Raw genomic sequence first — 20,885 nt, 5'->3', positions numbered from 1 at the left:
GAGGCCACCATTTGTTTAAATTGCTTCATCTGTTTACAGTGACTTCCTTTTTATCCCCCCCTCCCCGTTTAGATTCTACTCATCTGGTCATTTTTATTTGCTTATGTTTTATAGGGTGAGCTTGTAATTTCTCTCTAAATTGCTTTTATAATTCAAAATAAAAATTTATGTATAGGTATTTTTAACCCCAATTTTCAAGGCTTGAATTAATTGTTTCATTCTTCTGGAACCATTTTGAGAGTTGTCTGCAACGTTTATAAATCAGGTTGTTAAGCATCCTGCACCCTAACATGTAATACAAGAGCTATCAGTACATTATAGATATTTTGTTAATGTTATACCAGAGTGAGAACCTTTATACTTTAGTGACTTCAATGATAAGAATTTCTAAAGCCCTGTGGAGGAGGTGACTCCTGTATCCTCCAGCCACACACTGAGACATGTAACTCGCAGCTGAGCAGAGCAGCCAGGCAGAACCAGAGGGAAAAACTATCCTAGGCCCAACAACAGAGCAGTTGGCCCCAGGGAATACTCCTGCTTCTGCTCAAGATACTGCTTTCCAGAAATGGTGGAGCCAGAGCCACAGGGAGGGGAAGGAGGTACAGAACAGGCCAGCATAGCCAGATCCTTGTCCCAGGATTCTGCCGTCGTTTCTTGGCTGGCTGATCTTGGACAAGTCTTTTAATTTTGCTGGTCTGTTTCCTTGTCTGCAAAATGAAGACTGGGTAAGTTCAAGGTTCCCTTCTAGTTGTAAAAGATACCAGGATCATGTTCTGCCTCTCTGAGTCCTGGCTCGCCCTCTATAGAAGGGGGACAGCAACAATGACAGAGGAGGTGGGAACAGCCTAGAGTCTCTAATTCTGCAAGCCTGGTGAACAGGTGCCTGGTTTGGCCAAAGGGCCATTTCTCCTGCTGAATGCAGAGCACATGCTCCTGAAGGAATGTGGCCACAGGGCAGCTGAGGTGTGGGAGGCAGGCTGGACCTTCCACAACTCCCAAAAGGCAGCACTGCTAGGGAGGAAAACATCAGAAGCCATCCTCGCACCTCTTCCAGGGGTCCGAGAGACAGACAGACAAGCAGACAGACAGAGCACTCTCCAGCTGGGAGTCTGCAATGGCTAGGCAACCCCATTCTTAATGCAACCACTGATGGCCCTGGCCTCCTGAGGAGGGAGAGGGCTGCAGAGATTAGGAGGAGAAGGGCAGGCCCCACTGACAACCATAAACACACACAGCGGCTGCTGCCCATTAGAACATTTATTTCTCAGAGAGAAAATAAGTTTAAGACAGTCATATTATAGTAGGTAAAATTAACTTTTGTATTCTTTACAAGCATAGATTTTTCTCTGTTTATTACCTCTCTTATACCATCTGTTATAAACAATTCTAGAAAGCAAATAAAGTTACTTTCTACAATAAATAGAGCATCGTGTGCTTCACAGCAGACGCGACTGAGACACATAGGCCCCATGCCACAGCAGGATCTGAGCCGTTTCCCGTTCTAAAAGAGCAGTTTTAAAAATGAGACTCAGAGACGGAAAGATTCAAAGAGACTAAGAAAAAGAAAAAAGGAGAGAGAGACTAAGAAAGAGAAAGTGTTGGGAGGAAGAGACACACAGAAAGAGAAAGCCCCAAGATCTTACAACACAGGTTGAGACAAAGGTCACAGAGTCCACAGCCGACCGACTACCTGGGGAGGGGGGACGTGTTGGCTCCTTTAAATAAAACACACTGTGTGCATTTAAAATACTCAGCCACACAATGGAGGACTCCTGTAATGGAAACTACAGGCCTGAATAATTTAGAACAGTATTTTACAATTATATACACTATGTCCTTCCCTAGCCATAGGCATTGTAGTTTTATTATTGTACAAAATCCAAAACCCCGTCCTTTATTATGTTATAGAGAGTTTTGTTGGTTCCCTTTTAAACTCTGGCTCGTGTCCCAAATGTATAAGAAGTCGTGGCGGTTGGTTGGTTGTATTTTTAAAAAGTCAAGTGCGTAAAAATGGCAGTGATCTCCCCAGTGACTTCATTTTGTCCAAAACTCCCCTATGAAAAATTTAAAACAATTAAAAAGAACGTCAGGTTAAAAATCAACATGGCGATCAGTGGCCGGCAACCTGGCCCTGCAACTTTGGTGCTTAAGAGGTGAAAAGAAACATCAGAGAACAGACATCGAAGCCTCTGAAAGTTGTGTTGGTTTGTCAGTCAGCATTCCCCTGTTTCACAGTTTTTTGTTTTCCCTTCTGTTTTTGAGAAGGTAAAGGTGGCGAGGGGGTTGAAGGAAAAGAGGGAAGGGGACAGGGTTTGAAAGAAAAGCGCTGCGCTCCCTGGAGTTAGGAGCAGCAGAGGCTGGGCAGGGCAGAGCACAGCACAGGAAGATGCTGGACTATAGGCCCCTCGTCATCCCTGGTGGTAAGGAGAGCCTAGAGGCTGCAGGGACACAGAATGAAAACCCATGAGGAGGCTAGGAGGATGAAAAGAGCAGACCTGGCCAAAGGGCACAGCTTCACAGCCCACAGAATCTACGTGGACAGATGGCCACGGGCACCAGAAGCCTGGTCTGCTGATGGGAGCCCGCCCAGCCTGAGCCCACCTCTCTGCAAGGCAGAGGCCCGAGGCCCCGCCTCAATCCCAGGGGGCAGCTCTCACAGTCTGGCCTCTGCTGTTTGCCTGTAGCACATATAAGGGGAGGGGAGGTGTGCTGGTGAAGGGGTCACCCAAGTGGTAGCTAGCAGCTGGCCTCAAAGGGAATGAGACATAAAAAGAAAAAAAAATCAGTTTGGTGATGGTTTCTGTCAGTTTGGCACAAGAGAGAGCTGGGAAAGGAACACAGGAGAAACAGAGGCTGGGCAGAAGATGGTTCAGGCAAGAGGCAGGAGGAGGGTGATGGAGGGAGAGAGGGTGAGCTCCGTGGGATTCCCGCAGGACCCGGGTGTATCCACAGCACCTCTGGGGTCAGCGCTAGAGCCTCGCTCACCCTGAGGTGTAGTTAGCTGGGAGTGGGTTGGAGGGCACCAGGCACACCCTTGAGCAAGCCCAAGACCTCTTGCTTTCCAGGGCCAGTTTATCTCCGTGGCTGGGCCCAAGCCACACAGCTGTTTCTACTTCTAACTGGTTCTTCAGTGGACCAGCCCCGGGGGAGCTTGGGTGGGAGTTTTTGGCACAGCAGGCCCACCAGGGGAACCACGCAGTTAGTCAAAACTGGGGCCTTGCCTGTGGGGAGGACACAGCCCAGTCCCTGGCCTGCCATGGGAGGGGGAAGCTGCCAGCCGTATGCCCGGCTGGGGCCGGAAGAGGCTTCTCTGTGCCCTGCAGGACGGAGGCAGGGCGGTCCCCCCCCCCCTTACAGGTAGCTGGAGGTGACGAAGGAGTGGGGCCCCCGCACTCGGCTCAAGTGGATCATCGCGCGGTCATAGGCCACCTGAACTGACTTGCGGATGCTGGTCTTGCGGCCTTCCAGCATCTTGAGCTTGTCCACAGTGTCTTCCACACCCAGGGGCAGGACTTTGTCCCTCGGAAGCCACTGCCTAAAATATAAGCACAGTAAGAGGCCTGGACCATAGTGGGTCCCACAGGAGGCTCCTCTGGACCCACTTGCCCATGACCAGCAAAGCCAGGGGGAGGGGACAGGGAGAGGGAGGCAGACTGGGACGCTGCGGGCAGGCGGCCACAAAGGGACTTATTTTGTAGCCAGGCCCTTACTTGGGCCCCAGGACACTTGGCTTAGAAGGCTGCTGGAGGGAAGCCCATGTGCCCCTTGGGAGACTAGCTAAGCCATCTGGAGGGCTCTGAGCCTCGCCCTGCGTTAGGGAGTCAGGCAGCTATGTCGAAGAAGTGGAGCTGATGCCAGGAATCAATGAAATGATTTCTGGTGGGGCCTACACCTGTTGTTTTTAAAAGATCCCTGGGTGAGTTGAACATATGGCTGAGAGCCCAGCCTCTGGAGCCAGATCCTGGTTTATATCCCAGTTCTAGCTATAGGTTCTTGGCTTTCTGAGCCTCAGCTTCCTCATCTGCAAAATGGATTGGGAGGGGATTAATGAAGATTTAAATGAGGATCAAATGAAATCACTCATGTAAAGCAATCTGCATAAGGACATGGAGTAAATGCTCGACAGATGATAGTCATTAGCTAGTTTTGCCTCCCCACTCTACAGAAGCAGGGGTGAAGGAATCCTCCTGCTGGCCTTTTTAAACCAAGAGCAGACAAGCCCCTTGGAGTGCGTTCTGCACTTCCCACAACTCCCCACCCACCCAGGACTGAGACACGCATTCCCGCAGCCACTGGGAGCAGTGGCAGATTATAGGCTCTCAAGTGAGTCTCTCTCCAGGAATCACCCCCACCAGGGACAGCCAGCATTCAAGGCCTGGTTGATGTTGGGGTACAGGGGCACAGCCCCCATTTCTAACATCTCTAATGAGCTCAAACAGATCAGCTGTGGCCTCTGCAGCAAGTACACTGCAGTTCAACTGCTTCCTCTGCCTAGGGCTGCACTCCTCACCCTTCATGCCCACAGCTCTTCCCAAGAAGCGTCCTAACACAAATCTCCATCTCAGAGTGCTTCTCAGAGACTGATATACCAAACCCCTCAGTTACCATTAACACTATTCATCACTGTTATTCCTAACACTAAATTACTACTATCATGGCAAACGCAGAGACTAGCTGCTGGCAGGTAACCTTTTGCTTTCAACTGAGCACAGAGGCAGAGTGGCTGAGTCCACAGCCCTGTGTACCCTCAGCACGTCAGCATTAAAACAGCATCCCAGTCAGGCTCCCCAGCCTGCGTCCTGGCACACCCTCCCAGTGGCAGCACGCACTCACCAGGTGCGTTTGTTGTCAAAGAAGAGGACAAGGAAGAGCTTCTCTCCAGCTTCGGCCTGTTTCTGCTCGCCCAGCTTCAGCACATCCAGGGGGGGAACAGGGATGGGGACACCATTGTGCAGGAGGCCCTCCCGGGGCATCTTGGGGTCGATGATCTGAAAGCAGAGGGGAGAGGATTCAGCAAGGGGCGGACAGGGTGAACTGTGCAGCCTGCTGCAGGACTAAGCACTGAGCCATCCTACACCAGAGCTATGCAGCAGACTGGCCCTGCCTGACTCGGTGAGGGAGGGGCTGACCTCTTCCAATGACCCTCAGTACCCCAAATGTAAATCTCGACTCCATCTCCCCAGACACCGTTCTAATCCTTGAGCTCTTTCCAATAAGAAAGCTTGGGCCATCAACTCTCAGGCCCCAAAGCTGAAAGAGAAGTTTGGGAAGCCAGGGTCGGGGATTATCAGAAGTGAGTGGACTGTCTCTGACGTCCAGGTCAGATAGATAAACGCGTTCCTCCCAATGTCCCTTAAGGGAGAGGAGTCGAGGTCATCTATTTCCCTGCCAATTTCCCTTTAGAACCTGTATAATTCATTTCGAACTCTCAGGGGCCTTCCTAGACACCATGGCTGTGAAAAAGGTTTTGCCTCAGCTAGAGGGTCCACCCCCTCGGTTTCACCTAAACATATTTTCTGGTTACCCACCACCTTCCTGTCTATTATCCTTCTGGTGTGTAGACCAGATACAACTTTAACATCCCATGGTAAGATTAGAGAGAAGCCAAGAGACTGAGCTTGGAGGGCTGCTGGAGAAGGGAGAATGATGTGGCTGGAAACAAGGGCCACTGCAAAAATCAGTCCTTGAGGCTGCATGCTCCACAGGGGCAGGGGCTCAGCAAAAGGCCTGGTGGCATCAACACAACAATAACTCGCCAGTCTACAAGTACTGACACTTACTGAAGCTCCTAACTAGTCGCATACCATCTTATTTCTTCTCTTGCTAATGCTGAGAAGTCTGCTGACAAGTATTAGCCTACAGAGGAAAATGCCAAGCACAGAAGGATGCAGCTGGCTGGGACAAAAACCAGGCACCTGGACTTGGGGCTCGACTGCCCACCACCTCTTGCACAGCCCCTGCTATGGCTGATAGTCTCTGTGCACCAAGGCCAGGGAGACTTGGAAACTTACCGACGAAGCAGCTTTCCCCAGAGATGGAAAAATCGTAATTCCTATACCCTGTCCTAGGGGGCCTCTTCTCATAATAATAAATTGCTCTATTTACTTCTGGGTGTCTGCCAGCTTCCTTACATCCGTTTCAAGATAAGCAGCTAAAAGCAGGTTCCCTGGTTAAGAGTTTACTCCAAGGAAGAACCAACCCTACCCTGCCCCCAGCTGTGTGATTTGATAAAAACTCTTACCTCCCAGCCTGTCTGTCCCTCCTGGGATTGATGCTAAAGGTCCTGATGGGAACCACCAGACAAGCTCTTCTGAGCTTCCTCAATCACCAACAGTGGGGCTAGTGCCTGGCTGGGAAACTGGGGGCAGACTGTGAAAAATGTCCCCTCCAAGGGCAGAAGCAAGATGGGCAAGTCTCCCTCTTAAGGAGAGGTTGCCTCTCTTTTTAAAGAAGACAGAGGCAAATGTACTCCAAAATAATAAATAATGGGCCACACTCACTCAAATGTTTTGCAGATGTAAAGTAACATGGAAATAACGTAAATACGTAATTTTTACAGAAAAACTTTTTTTAAAGAACAAGAGCCCCAGAAAATTAAAAACCACAGTCACTATATGTGCAAGTACATAGTTAAGTACATAGAGGAAAATGACTGGGAGAATACAAACCAAAATAAAAACAGAGGTTGTGTTCAGGTGGTGGGGTTTTCAGGTGGTGGCTGAATTTAATTGCAAAAGAAAATTACAATTAAGAAGATAATTAAAAAGGAAAAAAAGAGACTAGTTTTAGACTGACTTGTTTTGGGAGATTTAAAAAGATAAAACCAAACTTGCATAGCCTTAATCTCTCCTTCAACAACTAACCTGGGGGTCTCACCGAGAGCAGAGGGCAGAGCCTGTGAAGGCAGCCCCAGCCCAACCTCTCCAGCGCTGGGTCACAGTGTGGATTTCCCTCCTGCCCCTGCTAAGGAGAGGGGAGGCTGGCAGCATGGGTTCTGATATGACTCCAACAAGAGGTATAACCTCTGGGAGCTACAGTTTCCTCACAAGTAGAAAAAAGATCAGAGTTCTTGCACTCTTTACCTGAAGAAGCTGCTGTGAGACCAGAAAGAGCCATAGACACAACTGAGCAAGGAGAAGCTCAGAGCTGTGTGTGCACACATAGGCTGGCAGGGTGGTTCTCAGCTCCCACTACAGATCATTGGAGACATTTAAAAAAAAAATATTCATGCTTGCGTCTGGTTTCAGAGTCCAATATGGTACTTCTGAGATGGGGCCTCAGTATCTGCATTGTTTAAAAAATTCCCCGAGGTGATTCTGCTGTCTCAAAGGTTAGAATCAGTATTTACCAGGGCCAGATGGACATGACCTTCCCAATCAAGGTGGTAAAAATAGAACTTTTAGCTATTATTGGTGGGAGTATAAACTGGAAAGTGAAAGTGTTAGTCGCTCTGCTGCTGTTGCTGCTGCTGCTAAGTCGCTTTAGTTGTGTCCAACTCTGTGAGACCCCATAGACAGCAGCCCACCAGACTGCTCTGTTCATGAGATTCTCCAGGCAAGAATACTGGAGTTGGGTAGCCATTCCCTTCTCCAGGGTATTGAACCTGGGTCCCCTACATTGCACACAGATTCTCTGCTGAGCCACCAGGGAAGCCCCATATAAACTGGGGTTGCCCCTAACTTTCTAAGGGGCAACTTGGCAATTTGCATCAGAATTTTGCATATGCCCCAAAGAAGACATTCCTAAGAGTTCTTCACTGTAAAGAAATAATCATAGACGTGCACAAATGTTAAACTACAATGATGCTTACTGCTGGCTGTTTGTCACAGTGAAACATTCAAAATGATCTAAATGACTGACAAGAGAATGGTTAAAATAAGGTACATGCATACAACTGAAGATGACGCAGCCATGACAGTGATGCCGATAAACAATGTTTGATGGCATGAGACACGCACGCTCATGGTGTGCTGTTAAATGAAGGGAAGGTTAAACACCACATGGTCTAATATTTATGCATTAAACAACAACAACAAAAAAAAAACAGGGCTGAGGGTATACATCAAGAGGTAATCTCTGAACAGACGGGACTGTGGGTGATTTTGAACTCAGTGGCTCAAAACACAGGCTCAAACAGTGGCTCAAAACAGGTTTTGACATCACACATTGTCAAATTCCAACCCTGCCACTTAAAAGCTAGATGACCATGGGTAACAGATCTTCAGTATTTTCCCCTACAAAATGAGAATAATCATACCTTTCTCCATATTTCAAGGACTTAGCATGACAGATGTTTAGCCAAACAGCTAAGCATTATTAGCAGATTTTATAATTCTCTACAACGAGCACATATAACTTTCATGCATAATAATAATTTTTCCATTTAGCAAATAAATATATTCTATTAAAACCCTTAGAGCCCTAGCCTCTGTGTGCATACTGTAACCTATTTTAAGTACCCTAAGCCTAGCTGGTGTGACCCACGCAGGCTGGGATAAAACCTCCCTCCTGCAGCTAAAGGCACCCTGACTCCCAAACACACTCTGCTGGCTTGATCCAATCAGATAAGCCCTCAAGGCAAGGTAGGGGCCAGAACCCCCCAGGGGAGGGAGAATGGAAGGGCAGACTCACCAAGGCAGGGTAGGAGGGGTAACCTCGGCACTTGGCCCACACCAGCTCCAGGGGCTCCAGGTCTCCGCGGTCTTCAAAGGGCATCAGGAGGCTTCTGCCTGGGGTGGGGGAGGGGAGGAGACAGGAGGGCTTGGAAGAGTGCCCAGGAGGCCTGCCTGGGGCCTCCATTTGACTGAAGCAGTCCAGGAATGAGTCAACAACATCCCCTCCACCCTTCCTCTTCCCTACCCTCTCCTGAGTTCTTAAGACTAGATTCTGAAAGAAAGAAAGTGAAGTCGCTCAGTTGTGTCTGACTCTTTGTGACCCCATGGACGGTAGCCTACCAGGCTCCGTGATCCATGGGATTTTCCAGGCAAGAATACTGGAGTGGGCTGCCATTTCCTTCTCCAGGGGATCTTCCCAACCCAGGGACTGAACCTGGGTCTTCTGCGTTGCAGACAGACGCTTTACCGTCTGAGCCAAGACTAGATTGCTGCTGCTGCTAAGTCACTTCAGTCGTGTCCGACTCTGTGTGACCTCATAAACGGCAGCCCACCAGGCTCCCCCGTCCCTGAGATTCTCCAGGCAAGAATACTGGAGTGGGTTGCCATTTCCTTCTCCAATGCATGAAAGTGAAAAGTAAAGTGAAGTCGCTCAGTCGTGTCCAACTCTTAGCGACCCCATGGACTGCAGCCCACCAGGCTCCTCCGTCCAGGGGATTTTCCAGGCAAGAGTACTGGAGTGGGTTGCCATTGCCTTCTCCAAGACTAGATTAGGGGTCAGCAAACTTGGTCTTTAAAAGGTCAAATAGTACATACTTTAGGTTTTATGTGCTACATGTCTCCACTGCAGCTACTCAACTGCTGTTGTATCATGAAAGCGGTCACAGGTAATTCCTAAATGAATGAGCATTGCTGTGTCCCCATAAAACAATTTCTGGACACTGAAATTTGAACTTTATATAAATTTTTGTATTTCAAAATATTAATATCATTCTTCTTTTGATTTTCAATCATTTGAAAAAAAATGTAAAAACCACTCTTAGCTCATGAAAGTGAAAGCGTTAGTCACTCAGTCGTGTCCAACTCTTTGTGACTCCATGAACTGTGGCCCACCAGGCTCCTCTGTCCATAGAATTCTCCAGGCAAGAATACTGGAGTGGGTTGCCATTTCCTTCTCCAGGGAATCTTCCCGACCCAGGGATCAAGCCTGGGTCTCCCGTATTGCAGGCAGATTTTTACCAAGTGGGCCAACAGGCAACAGGTTACAGTTTGCTGACCTCTAAACTAGAACCCTAGGTTGATGTTCCTTGAAAAAATATAACTGCTTCATTACCAGGAATACAGACTATAAGGCAGCTTGGCAAAGCCACAGACTGCTCTCTGGGCCTCCCTGACTGGTGGGCCTCCGGATGACAGCTTCGTGGAAAAACATGCCTAGGACAAACATCCCAGAAAAACTAGCTGCTAAATGAGTTCTTTTCTGACAGGGCCACCCCTGGCTACAGGTCACCTTGCTGCACAGCACTCAGCAGAGGCTCTCTCTGTGCCTGTTTTGTCAGAATCTTGCACAGGTCCTGGGGCAGGCACATGTCTTCAGATTTCTTTGTTCTCCACCTAACCACTAGCACACAATGGGTCCTTCACAAACATCTCTGAACACAAAGAGGAACCTCCCTTCCCCTTCCCAGCCTATACACTAGCAATGGTGAGGGGACCACACTCGACTAAGGAAAAATGCCCAAATTCCACAGAGTAGAAATTATGTTCCTAAGGAAACAGTACCTCCCATGTTTATAATTTTTTAAAAAATGTATCACTGGTAATGAGGTCTTGTTTTCTACCTACTGAATCAATAGCAATAACCACAAAAAGATAAAATCCAGCATGATTGAAGAGTCAGGCTGTGGGGACACTGGTGCAATCATATACTGCTGAGGAAATTGGGGACCAGTCTAATCCTTTCACAATATAATCTGGTGGCAAGTCTCAAGAGCCGTAAAAAAAAGTATGAACCATCTGTTCCAGTAAATGCTTTCCCTGGGAATTTGTTCTTAGAAAAATAACTTTTAAAATGACTGAGAGGCATTTGGACAAAAATATGGGTTCACTGCATTATGTATTGTGTTAAAAGTTGGAAATAACCAAATGTCTAACAATAAAACAAGTAAGTAAATGATAATGCATTGACTGGAAAGTTAACATTGAAAAAACAAAAATATGAAAGAGCATGAGTTCTGCTTTAGCATTCTGTTAAAAATGTGCCTGAAATAAATGGAAGGCAACGTAGAGAAATGAAGACAATGGTGTTAAGGTGATGGAACAGCGAAAGGTTGGTTTCCTTTTTAAATCTCCTTTGGCATCACTTTAATAATTACATGGTTCTTAAAATAAGAATAAAATGTCACTACCAGAAGCACAAAGTATGTGCCAAATCCATTCCCAGTTATGCATTAGATGCTGTATAAGTTAATCCAGACATGAGCCCTGCCTTCTAGGCACTGACAGTCAGACAGCAAGGAAATATGCAGGCATGCATTCATCAACACACATATGAAAAAAGAAATGGATGCTAAGGGAAAATAAAACAGTTCGGAATAGGAAATAGGGGAAGAGAAGCCCTGAAGCCTGTATGTTAGACGGAAGCTTCAAGGACAGGGCATCCAGAGTGCACGCCCTCCATGGGATGGCTGGACACAGCTGTGCTCAGAGGACAGCTGGCCTGCACCCGCCCCACCTGAGCACCACCTAGTCCTCTCCTTCGGCTCTGCCTTGCCCTTCATTCCCTCAGGCCCAGGAGATGACATCCAAGTACTATACTGTTTGGACCTGCTGGAATAGACTCTCTCATGGGGAGAGGGGTGGAAGCACTGGATCACATGAAATTACAAGATTATGTGTGAAATTCAGTAACATGGAGCAGACTGGAAATATCTGTCAAGAATACAAATGCATACTTCCTTCAACACAGCAAGAGTATATCTGTAGATATACTCCCCAGGGATACAAAATGAGCTTTGTACCTGGTTGCTCACTGCAACACTGACTATGACAACTACATGAAAACAATCTAAACGTCCATCTGCAGAGGGCCGGCTGAGTACGCGACAGCACTCCTATGTAGTGGGGCATTAGGCAGCCAAAGAAAAGCACAGAAGAATCTCCAAGATACATTATTAACCGAAAAAAGGCATGGTTCAGAGGAATGTGCATGTTAGGCTTCCCTGCTCACTCTTGAATATATGCACAAGTTTTTGGCTTGTATACGTATGGATTACACCTGGAAAGACACAAAAGAAACCACTAAACACTGGCTCGTTCTGACTTTTTTCACCAAAGCATGTGTCACTTATTCAAAATAAGATGAATTATCTAAGAGGAAGGGGACATCTCCCTGCCCAGTGTCCCCGGGTCTGGAGGAGTTCAGGGTCTGGCTGTGGCTCTTCGGAAGGCCTGGTTCCCCCAGATGCACCTGCAGAGCACTCCTTACCTGAGCTGTTGTAGTCGGAGTCTCCATTCACACCTTCCAGGAAGGGTACTCGAGACAGGGCTGGCTTCCCTCGGCTGCGTTTGGGAGGTGTCCGACCACTGCATATAGGGAGGGAGAGGGAAGTGAAATGAGCAATTTAAATGACTAACACATCCACTTCTGCTGTCCCATTTCTGCTAGGGGCAGAGTTGCAACAACTCTTCAAGGAGAATGGTTTCTCACCTTCCCCTAAAAATTCACACAAACCCATGACATACTTCTTGACCAAAATGTTCCCACGAGGCTTAAGGAAACATTTCACCCATGTGGAAGGACTGAACTTGGAAAGCGAAGCCTGTTCCCCTGCCCAGGGACACTGGATTTTACCCAGAGGGTAGGTCACCTCAGGCACTTGTCAATCCTTCCACAGTCTAAGCAGTCTGGCCATGAGGAGGGCCTGTTCTCATATCCACCAGAATCCTTTACTCTGTGGTTCACATAGCTTGTCTAAGAAACCAATTCCTTTTTGAGGCACAAAAATCTGCCTCATTCCCAAATTTTCTATAATGGACATGCCTTACTTCTTTAATTAGGAAAGACATTTTTAAATTGGAAAAACAATCCACTTCTCACTTCTACTTTATGTGTGTGAAGTTTTTCTTAGACAGAGATGGATTTTTTTTAACTAGCAAGCAGACGGGTTTTTTTTTTTAATACGGTTATTGCAAGGAGAAAAAAAATCATATATTAGATTAAGACTAGATGATAATAGGCAAAAATGAGACTAGTAATACAAGAATAATGATACAACTGGAACCCACATAGGCACTAGTATTTTTAAATTGCTTCCAATGCAATTTCTAACGTACATCATAGTTAGAAGCCTTTGGGCAAGAATGATGTGGCTATGGTATTTTTTTCCAATCAAACTTTAAAAACTATTACTGCCATATGCTGCTGCTGCTAAGTCGCTTCAGTTGTGTCCGACTCTGTGTGACCCCATAGATGGCAGCCCACCAGGCTCTGCCATCCCTGGGATTCTCCAGGCAAGAACACTGGAGTGGGTTGCCATTGCCTTCTCTGGTTACTGCTATATAATTATTCCAATAACAAAAATGCTTAAAAGACAGGCCAACAACCTGCAGCAGGGCAGAAATGCTTAAGAAACCTCTAGTAGGATAAGAAGAGGTTGAGGTTAAGACTGGTTGGAGAGTAGAGTGCTCCTGTTTTACTGAATCATAACCGACTTTATCACGGTCTTACACAGAAAACCCAGCACAACCAGAACCTAATTAATCATAATCCTTCACTAACTAGCAGGTTGGGAGCTTTCTTCCTGCTGGTCAGGACCTGTTGGGGAAAAAACAAAAGAACACCCAGTTCATATCAGGATTCAGTTCCCATGCACCCTACAAAAATCTGTCACTGGGCTTAGAGAATCTGAGTCCCTATAAAAATGTAAGAAATGGCAGTTCTATTAGGAAAGCCTCTCCAAGTTTACATCATGGATCTGGGGAAGACACCTCCAAATACAACAGAGGAGGTTGCAACCAAGTGGCTGTGAGAGAAACTCTGGAGCCAGACTACCTGGGTTCAGAATCTGACTCTTCTACTCATTCATTCTGTTACCCTGAGCAAGTTAGTTAACCTCTCTGAGGCTTGTGTTCCCCATGTGATAGTATGAGGATTTAATGGGTTAATGTACAGAAAGCACTCAGTGCAGCACACACTAAGTACTCAATAAATAGCAGGTATATAGTAAATATTGTTGTATGTGCAGGCTCAGCCCCTAAGTTGTATCCAACTCTGTGACTCCATGCACCAGGCTCCATAGGAGAGCCTTCTTCTCCAGGCAAGAATGCTGGAGTGGGTTGCCATTTCCTCCCGCAGAGGATCTTCTCTACCCAGGGATGGAACTGAAGTTTCCTGCATCTCCTGCATTGGCAGGCCGATTCTTTACTACTGAGCCATCTGGGGAGCCCAAATATTATTACATAAAAGGCACTGAATTTTAATGTCTCACTTTAATATTATAAATTACTAATGTTATACTATAGGAGGATGAGCTCTGAGAAGGATGAGCTCAATGGGATAGGATACAACACCAAAACTAGATCCCTCTTTTCTTGTTTCACAGAAAAAAGCACAAGTGACTCAATCATGGCTGGCATTTCAACCCTCTCTCCAAGTTACCCAGGCCTAAGCAGACAGCCCAATCTGTAAGTATTCTGTTTACTGGTTTAACATTTATCTCTCCTTTCTAGAAGATAAACTCCATGAGAACAGACATCTTATCAGGGCTTAGAACAGTGCCTGGCTCAATTAATAATTGAGCAAATGACCCATAGAAAAGAGGGCAGCTCCAACCTGCTCAGAAAATCATTAGAAAAGATAAAGGCAGAGACAGGAGGGGAAGGGGATGGGATTAGTAACCAGAAATTCTTTCAAGGTTCTTTATCCTGCAATCATATGATTCCAGTCTAATTAATAAGGAAATCTTCCTTTATGTACTTACCACCACAGTGTTAAGGGGGGAGGAGAGAAGGGAGGGAAAGAGAGAGAAAGAAAGACAGAAAAAATTCTGTGGTTTAAGTTCTTAATCTCCTGTTTCAAACCCTGAAATTCTACTGAGAACCACTGAGTTAAAGAGGAAATGCCTTCCAAGGGCATTGTTTCCACAGTAAGCAGGAACCCAGAGATACTGGTGGTTTTGGCATGCTCTGCAGCAAGGCAAGCAGTGTGAACAGGCAGGCTAGCCAGAGCCCAGCCTGGCCTGGCTTGCTCCTCTGGCTCACAGCTGGGAAGAGTGCCCTTTGTGGAGGGAGGAGCCCAACACACCTTCTACTTTTAGTCATGGGCTAAGCGGGGACAGTGTGATAACCTGACTCCTACCCCAATGAACTGAGTTTCCAGGCACCCAATCTTTGAAAGGAGCCAGGAATTTCAACCCAGGACCAGGCTAGCAGCATCCTGTAAGATCCTGAAACCTCTGCCTCTTCTCTATGCCTAGTAACTGTATTTACCCATCCACTCCCCTTTTTACTCTAGGGCTGCAACAAGGAGAGAGAAAGCTAGGACATATCTGAGGCTTTGTGGGGAAAATCTCAAAAGACCCACTGAAAGCTGGGCCTTGCTGTGGTGGGGGAGCAGCCCAGGCCCAAGGGGCAGCGCCAGGGTAAAGTGAGAACCCAACAGAACTGTTAGGTAGGTAGAATAGGGAAAAGGAGTCCAAAATGGCGGTGGCTAAAAGACAAGGAGGTCAAAGGAAGGTCTGAGGACCAGAGTGAAGGCTTCAGGCAGAACAAACAGCACTCCTGGCTAAGCCCAATTTGCATAGGGCAGGCCCACGTAGAGGAATAAACATATAAAAGGAGGAGCCAAAGCGTTTTCTCACGGACTTTCTCTCCCGCGTGCGTGTGCTCTTTTCTTTCTCTCTCTCTCTCTCTCCTGCTATCTTCTAAATAAAATAGAGCTGTAACACTGATTTGCCTAAGAGCTGTAGCACGGTTTGTCCAAGACCCAAGAGCTGTGATGCGCCAAGGGCTTTAATGTCCGTCGCTCCAAATCTTTGTTGTGACGAGACAAAAACCGAGGAACATACACTCGCGTGACATCTATGGTGCCGTGACTTGGATATAACCTGGCTGAAACAACCGCCACTGCCATTTTGGACTCCTTTTCCCTATTATACCTACGTAACAGAACCTACCCCCAGCCTGCCTTGGAGGCAATTCAAACAAAGACACAGAGTTTTCTGGTGCTGTCCTGGGATCTCTTCCCCCTGCTCTGAAACCAGGATCCATCCAGTTGCCATGTGGAGGGACCACGAGGTCAGCCTTCAGGATAAGTCATTTTCCCTTTGTGGCACCAAGAGTCTCCCATTTCCAAGAGTTCCACACTCCCTGGTATCTTGCAGAGAACACAACACAGAGCAGAGATTCAGTAAACTCTTAGACTTGGAAGATACATGAAGGTTCTGCTCTCAGAAATCCTCCCTTTAGGTGAAAGAATGGGAAGAGAAACCCATCCCTTCCCAGATCAAGGATGGCAGAAGAGCTAGGGCCTCTGTCAGAATAAAGTCAACACCAACCTTCTTATCTGCTCATTTCTTACTCCCACACCACACTTCTAAAGAGGCCATTGCTATGACACCCCAAAAAGCAAAGGACAAAACCATCTATAACTGGGTTATCTATGGGCTGGGGAGTGGGTGGGGACTGGCTCAGATGTCAGCTTCCCTGAGCAACACAGTCCTGGCTGTCCCCGTCCCCTGGAGCCCATTCAGCTCTACAAACCCTGCGAAGCACCACTCCTCCCCTGCAGTCAGATCAGGCCTGACCGTCAAGGGTCATGGCATTCCCTAGGAGCCACCAGAATCACAGACAAACGGCCTCAGGAAATAGCAGGGGTAGGGAAAGGAAAAAACTGAGATCAGCGGGAGGAGGTTCAATCTGCAGCTGAAAGGAAATTAAATGGAGAGGTAGCACAGCTGCCGGCAAAGCTCTGGGACAAGGGCTCTTACCTGCAAGCTTCAAAGGCCAGTCCACTGCCGAGACCCAAACTACATTCTGAGTCAGATCCACTTTCGGTGTGTTTTCCAAAGCCGTTGGTCACACCTGCCAAGGACACACAGAGTGAGCCTGAGTGCAGAAACCCCCAACCCCTGACACGCCACAGCGTGAGGCAGCTGCCTTGGGAGGGCTCGGGGAGGAATGGTGGAGAGGCCAGCAGGCCCCTTGTCTAGCGAAATGGGTCTCGGGTGGTGGAGAGAACCTGATGAAGTTGGGTGGGAGATGGTGGGTAGTGCAAGGAGCAGACACTGCATTTTCCTTCCCAGCCTTCTGGGTATTCTTGAAGGAAAACAGCCCACAACTCATTCTAGTTACTGTCACTTGACTACAGTGGGAAATACCAAGGCTTCCTCACTCTGGCTGGCTCACGAGACCCTGAATCTGCTTCTAATTTCAAGCCTCAATTATCGGGGAGTCTCCTCTGCCTCTTGGGGAGCCCACCCACCTTGCCTCTTCAGATAAATAGTCACACACCCTATCCAGCACATGGCTGGCAACAGCTAGCTTCATTCTTTTGGGATGGTGTCAGGGCAGGTTGGGACCGGATAAGGGCTGTCAGCCACACCCTGAGATATCTAGCAGACCTAGTCAAAGTTGAGGATGGGGGAAACTTTTCAGCAGATCCAGAGAGATGAGACGTTCTCAGGATGGGGAGTCAGATTCCCTGGGTTCTACACTAGGCTCTGAAATATGGGTCCCTTTTCCAATTTAAGCCTTGGCTTCTCCTTTCCTAAAGTGAAGGTAATACTTTTTTACTTATAGAGGATGCTATTAAGTATGAATAAGGGAAGGTCTGTTTACAGCAGGAAGCCCTTCAGAGGCAAATGAAGACTGATCATCCCAGGGACATAACTTTCATCTGCTCTGAAATCTGCAACTCTCTATCTACCTATCCAATTCCCAACCACAATCCAGAATCCTACAAGTCTTGAGCCAAGTGCTCAAGAGCTCGAAGTCACATATACCTCAGCCAGAAAACTGAAGCAAGTCACACCTGTGAGAGAGCAGGCGTCTGAGCCAACACATCCGCGCCCTAACCTGGCTCTGCCTCTAACATTACCACCTCAATTTAAATCACAAAAGCCAGCTGTGCCTCATTTGTAAAGGATCAACACCTGCTTTTGTGAGACTCCACTAAGGCTGTACAAAAATATTCCTAGGTACCAGGTAGTTGAGACAGTGGAAGAGAAACAGACTTCAGCCCCAAGCAGTGGGCCCTCTCAGGCTGCGTGAGCCTGGTATCCAGATCTATTTCCCTATGGCAGGATCTTTCATTTTTAGTGCACAGTGCTGTTTGGCTGCGCCTGATATAGCTCAACAGATGACAACAATAACTGCTACCATCTACCGCTATATGCCAAGTGCTTTATATATGCTGCTTCCAATCCTTAAAGCCCTGCAAAGGAAGTATCACTAGCCTCATATCAGAAATAAGGAATAGAATCAGAGAGGTTAACTGATATGCCCCAGGATACCCAGCTGGCAAGAAAATGGGATTTGAACTCAAGTCTGCCTAATTAACTTTGGGGCTTCCCAGGTGGCATAGTGGTAAAGAAAATGCCTGCCAATGCAGGAGACATAAAAGACGCCACTTCGATTCCTGGGTTGGAAGATCTGGAAGAGGGCAAGGCAACCCACTCCAGTATTTTTACCTGGAAAATCACATGGATAGAGGAGCCTGGTGGGACATGATGACTGAAGCAACTTAGCGCACACACACAGCCTACTTCAGGCTCCAGTTCCTGACATACACACACACACACCACACACACACAGCCTACTTCAAGCTCAAGTTCACACACACACACACACACACACACACACACACACACACACACACACACAGCCTACTTCAGGCTCAAGTTCCTGACATACACACACACAGCCTACTTCAGACTCAAGTTCCACACATGCGCGCGCACACACACACACACAGCCTACTTCAGGCTCAAGTTCCACACACATGCACACACACACATACACACACACACACAGCCTACTTCAAGCTCAGGTTCACACATATACACACACACACACACACACACACACAGCCTACTTCAGGCTCAAGTTCCTGACATACACACACAGAGCCTACTTCAGACTCAAGTTCCACACACACACACACACACACACACACACACACACAGCCTACTTCAGCCTCAAGTCACACACACATACACCCTACTTCAGGCTCAAGTTCCTGACTCTATATAGGCTCAAGTTCATACATACATACATACACACACACACATATACCCTATTTCATACATACACACATACATACACACCCTATTTCAGGCTCAAGTTCCTGACTCTATATACCATGCTACTGCTCTAATACAGGCAAGCTTGGGCCAGATGGGAAGGGAAGGCATTGCTTGAAACAAAGTGTTAGGCAGGAAGCAAGCAAAACAGAGAAAAGCATGTGTTAACCACACAGTCCAAACCCAGCACATAACAGGACATGAGAAGCAAAACCCAGGGCAGGCCCCTCCCTGCCAAGTGAGCTGGGTTTCCATATCCCACTGGGACTAAACTGCTCTGTCTGGTAACGGAGACCCTGCACATTCAGGCCCACCTCCTCCAGTGTGTTGGTTCCTGATGCTCCGGGAAGCCCCTCTCCAAACTTCCTCACAGGCACTCTGTCCTTGGTTCCACATACCATGGGCTGAGCCCTTTGCTGCTTTTTACTGTCCTCATCCTCAGGGCCGGCTCAGGCACTGTCCCCTCATGAAGCCTTCCCAACCCTCTCAGCTCTCATTCCCTGAACACCTCTAGCAGTGCCGCCACCTGACACATAACCACACACTGTCCAGCACTGGGGCATCTCTGCACCTCAGGACACCATCTAGTCTCCCCACTGGGCCATGGACTCTTTCAGTGCTGCTCCTGAGTCTGACTTATTCCTCTCAGTGAGCAGCCTGTGCTGGACATGCAGTAAGGACTCCTTGGTGACAAGCCCTGAATACTATCTCCTATGACCCCTTGGCTCACTTTGCTGTGGCCACAGGTTCTTGTTTCTCAGACATGCAAGCATGTTTCCACATGCAGGGCCCGTGCACTTGCTAGTCTATTTTTTTGGAACATCTTTTTCCCAGATACCCAAAAAGCTCATACCTCTGGCTCCTTCAGATCTTTACTCAAATGTCACCTCCTCAGAAAGCCTTCCCTCACCACCCTCTCTAATACCACCTCAGTATCCCCTATCCTCCTTCCCTGCTAGACTTTTCTCCACTGCTTCTAATATTAGATACAATTTACTTATTTGCTTTCAGTCTAACTCCTCCACAAGGGACTTATCTGTTTTATTTAATGATTTCCCCCCCACACACAGTAGTGCCTAAAATAATGCCTGATATAAATATCTGATAAATGAATGAACTAAAATTAGAGTAGGAACCATTTTATCACATACAGCTTTGTATTCCCCTAAGGGCCAAAGAAAACCCCAGACACAAGCTGGCTCTCTCAAAACACTTGCTCAAAGCCCGCTTCCCCAGGCCACTGCTTGTGTGCCAGGCCCAACTGTGAGCTGTGGAGCCAGCCTCAATGCTACTACTGGCGTCCACAGGGGCCACTACGGATACAGCTGACTGGGGAGGTGCTGGCTGCCAAGCAAAGCAGGAAAGCATAAGAGGAGCGAGAGAAGTCTCAGGCGAGGTCACCTGTCTCTTCCTCCTGCTGGGGGGACCTCTCCCCTTCGCTTTGACTACAGCTCCTGCTCCTCGGCCGTTTCCGGGAGTGTCGTTCATCCTCGATGCTGGCGGGAGACACGGGGGAGTCCGCTGTGCCATGGTCCTCACCGTTCTCCAGGGCCCTGTCTGGGCTCCTCTGGAGCTTAACCCCGTTCCTGGCCTTCTTGAAGAGGACTGATGTGCGGCGGCCCACGCCACTGAGTGGGGCGCCAGTGGGGGATGTGTCGGGGGCCATGAGGGACACTCTGTTGATGCCATTGTCACTGAGCAAGCGTTGCAAGGGCTCACTCCCTAGCTGCAGAGGTGATTTTTCCAAAAGCTCATCTTCTTCCGCTTTTCTGGGCTTGAGGAGTCGGCTTGGAGGTTTGCTGTCATTGATAGGTTTCAGAGTGGGGGGATCTGGAGGGGATTCTTGCTCAGACAAGGAAGGTGCAGGTCCAGTGGGTTCCAGGGTTGGTGGGGGAGGCATTTTGGAGTCATCTGTTAGAGAAAAAGAGAACCTGCTTGAACATTTTAGAAAAAGTCTGCCCCTACAAGTCAG

General features: G+C 47.8%; 1 protein-coding gene across 2 annotated transcripts in view; it reads right to left on the bottom strand.

Annotated features, from left to right (window-relative positions):
• Nucleotides 1–232: 232 nt before the first annotated feature.
• Nucleotides 233–20,885, bottom strand: part of BRPF3 (bromodomain and PHD finger containing 3) — a 36,630-nt gene continuing 15,977 nt past the window's right edge. For both annotated transcript variants that reach the window (XM_061398004.1, XM_061398005.1), the window contains exons 8-13: nucleotides 20,315–20,824; nucleotides 16,601–16,694; nucleotides 12,100–12,197; nucleotides 8,632–8,729; nucleotides 4,834–4,988; nucleotides 233–3,535 (exon numbers count right to left, since the gene is read on the bottom strand). In XM_061398004.1, coding sequence (XP_061253988.1) covers nucleotides 3,352–3,535; nucleotides 4,834–4,988; nucleotides 8,632–8,729; nucleotides 12,100–12,197; nucleotides 16,601–16,694; nucleotides 20,315–20,824 — 1,139 coding nt within the window. In that variant the 3' untranslated portion in view covers nucleotides 233–3,351. The remainder of the gene's footprint in view (nucleotides 3,536–4,833; nucleotides 4,989–8,631; nucleotides 8,730–12,099; nucleotides 12,198–16,600; nucleotides 16,695–20,314; nucleotides 20,825–20,885) is intronic.

The sequence above is a fragment of the Bos javanicus genome, chromosome 23 (assembly GCF_032452875.1).
Source record: "Bos javanicus breed banteng chromosome 23, ARS-OSU_banteng_1.0, whole genome shotgun sequence".
NCBI lineage: Eukaryota > Metazoa > Chordata > Mammalia > Artiodactyla > Bovidae > Bos > Bos javanicus.
The sequence above is the reverse complement of the archived record's forward strand: the minus strand, read 5'-3'. Positions and strand labels throughout refer to the sequence as shown.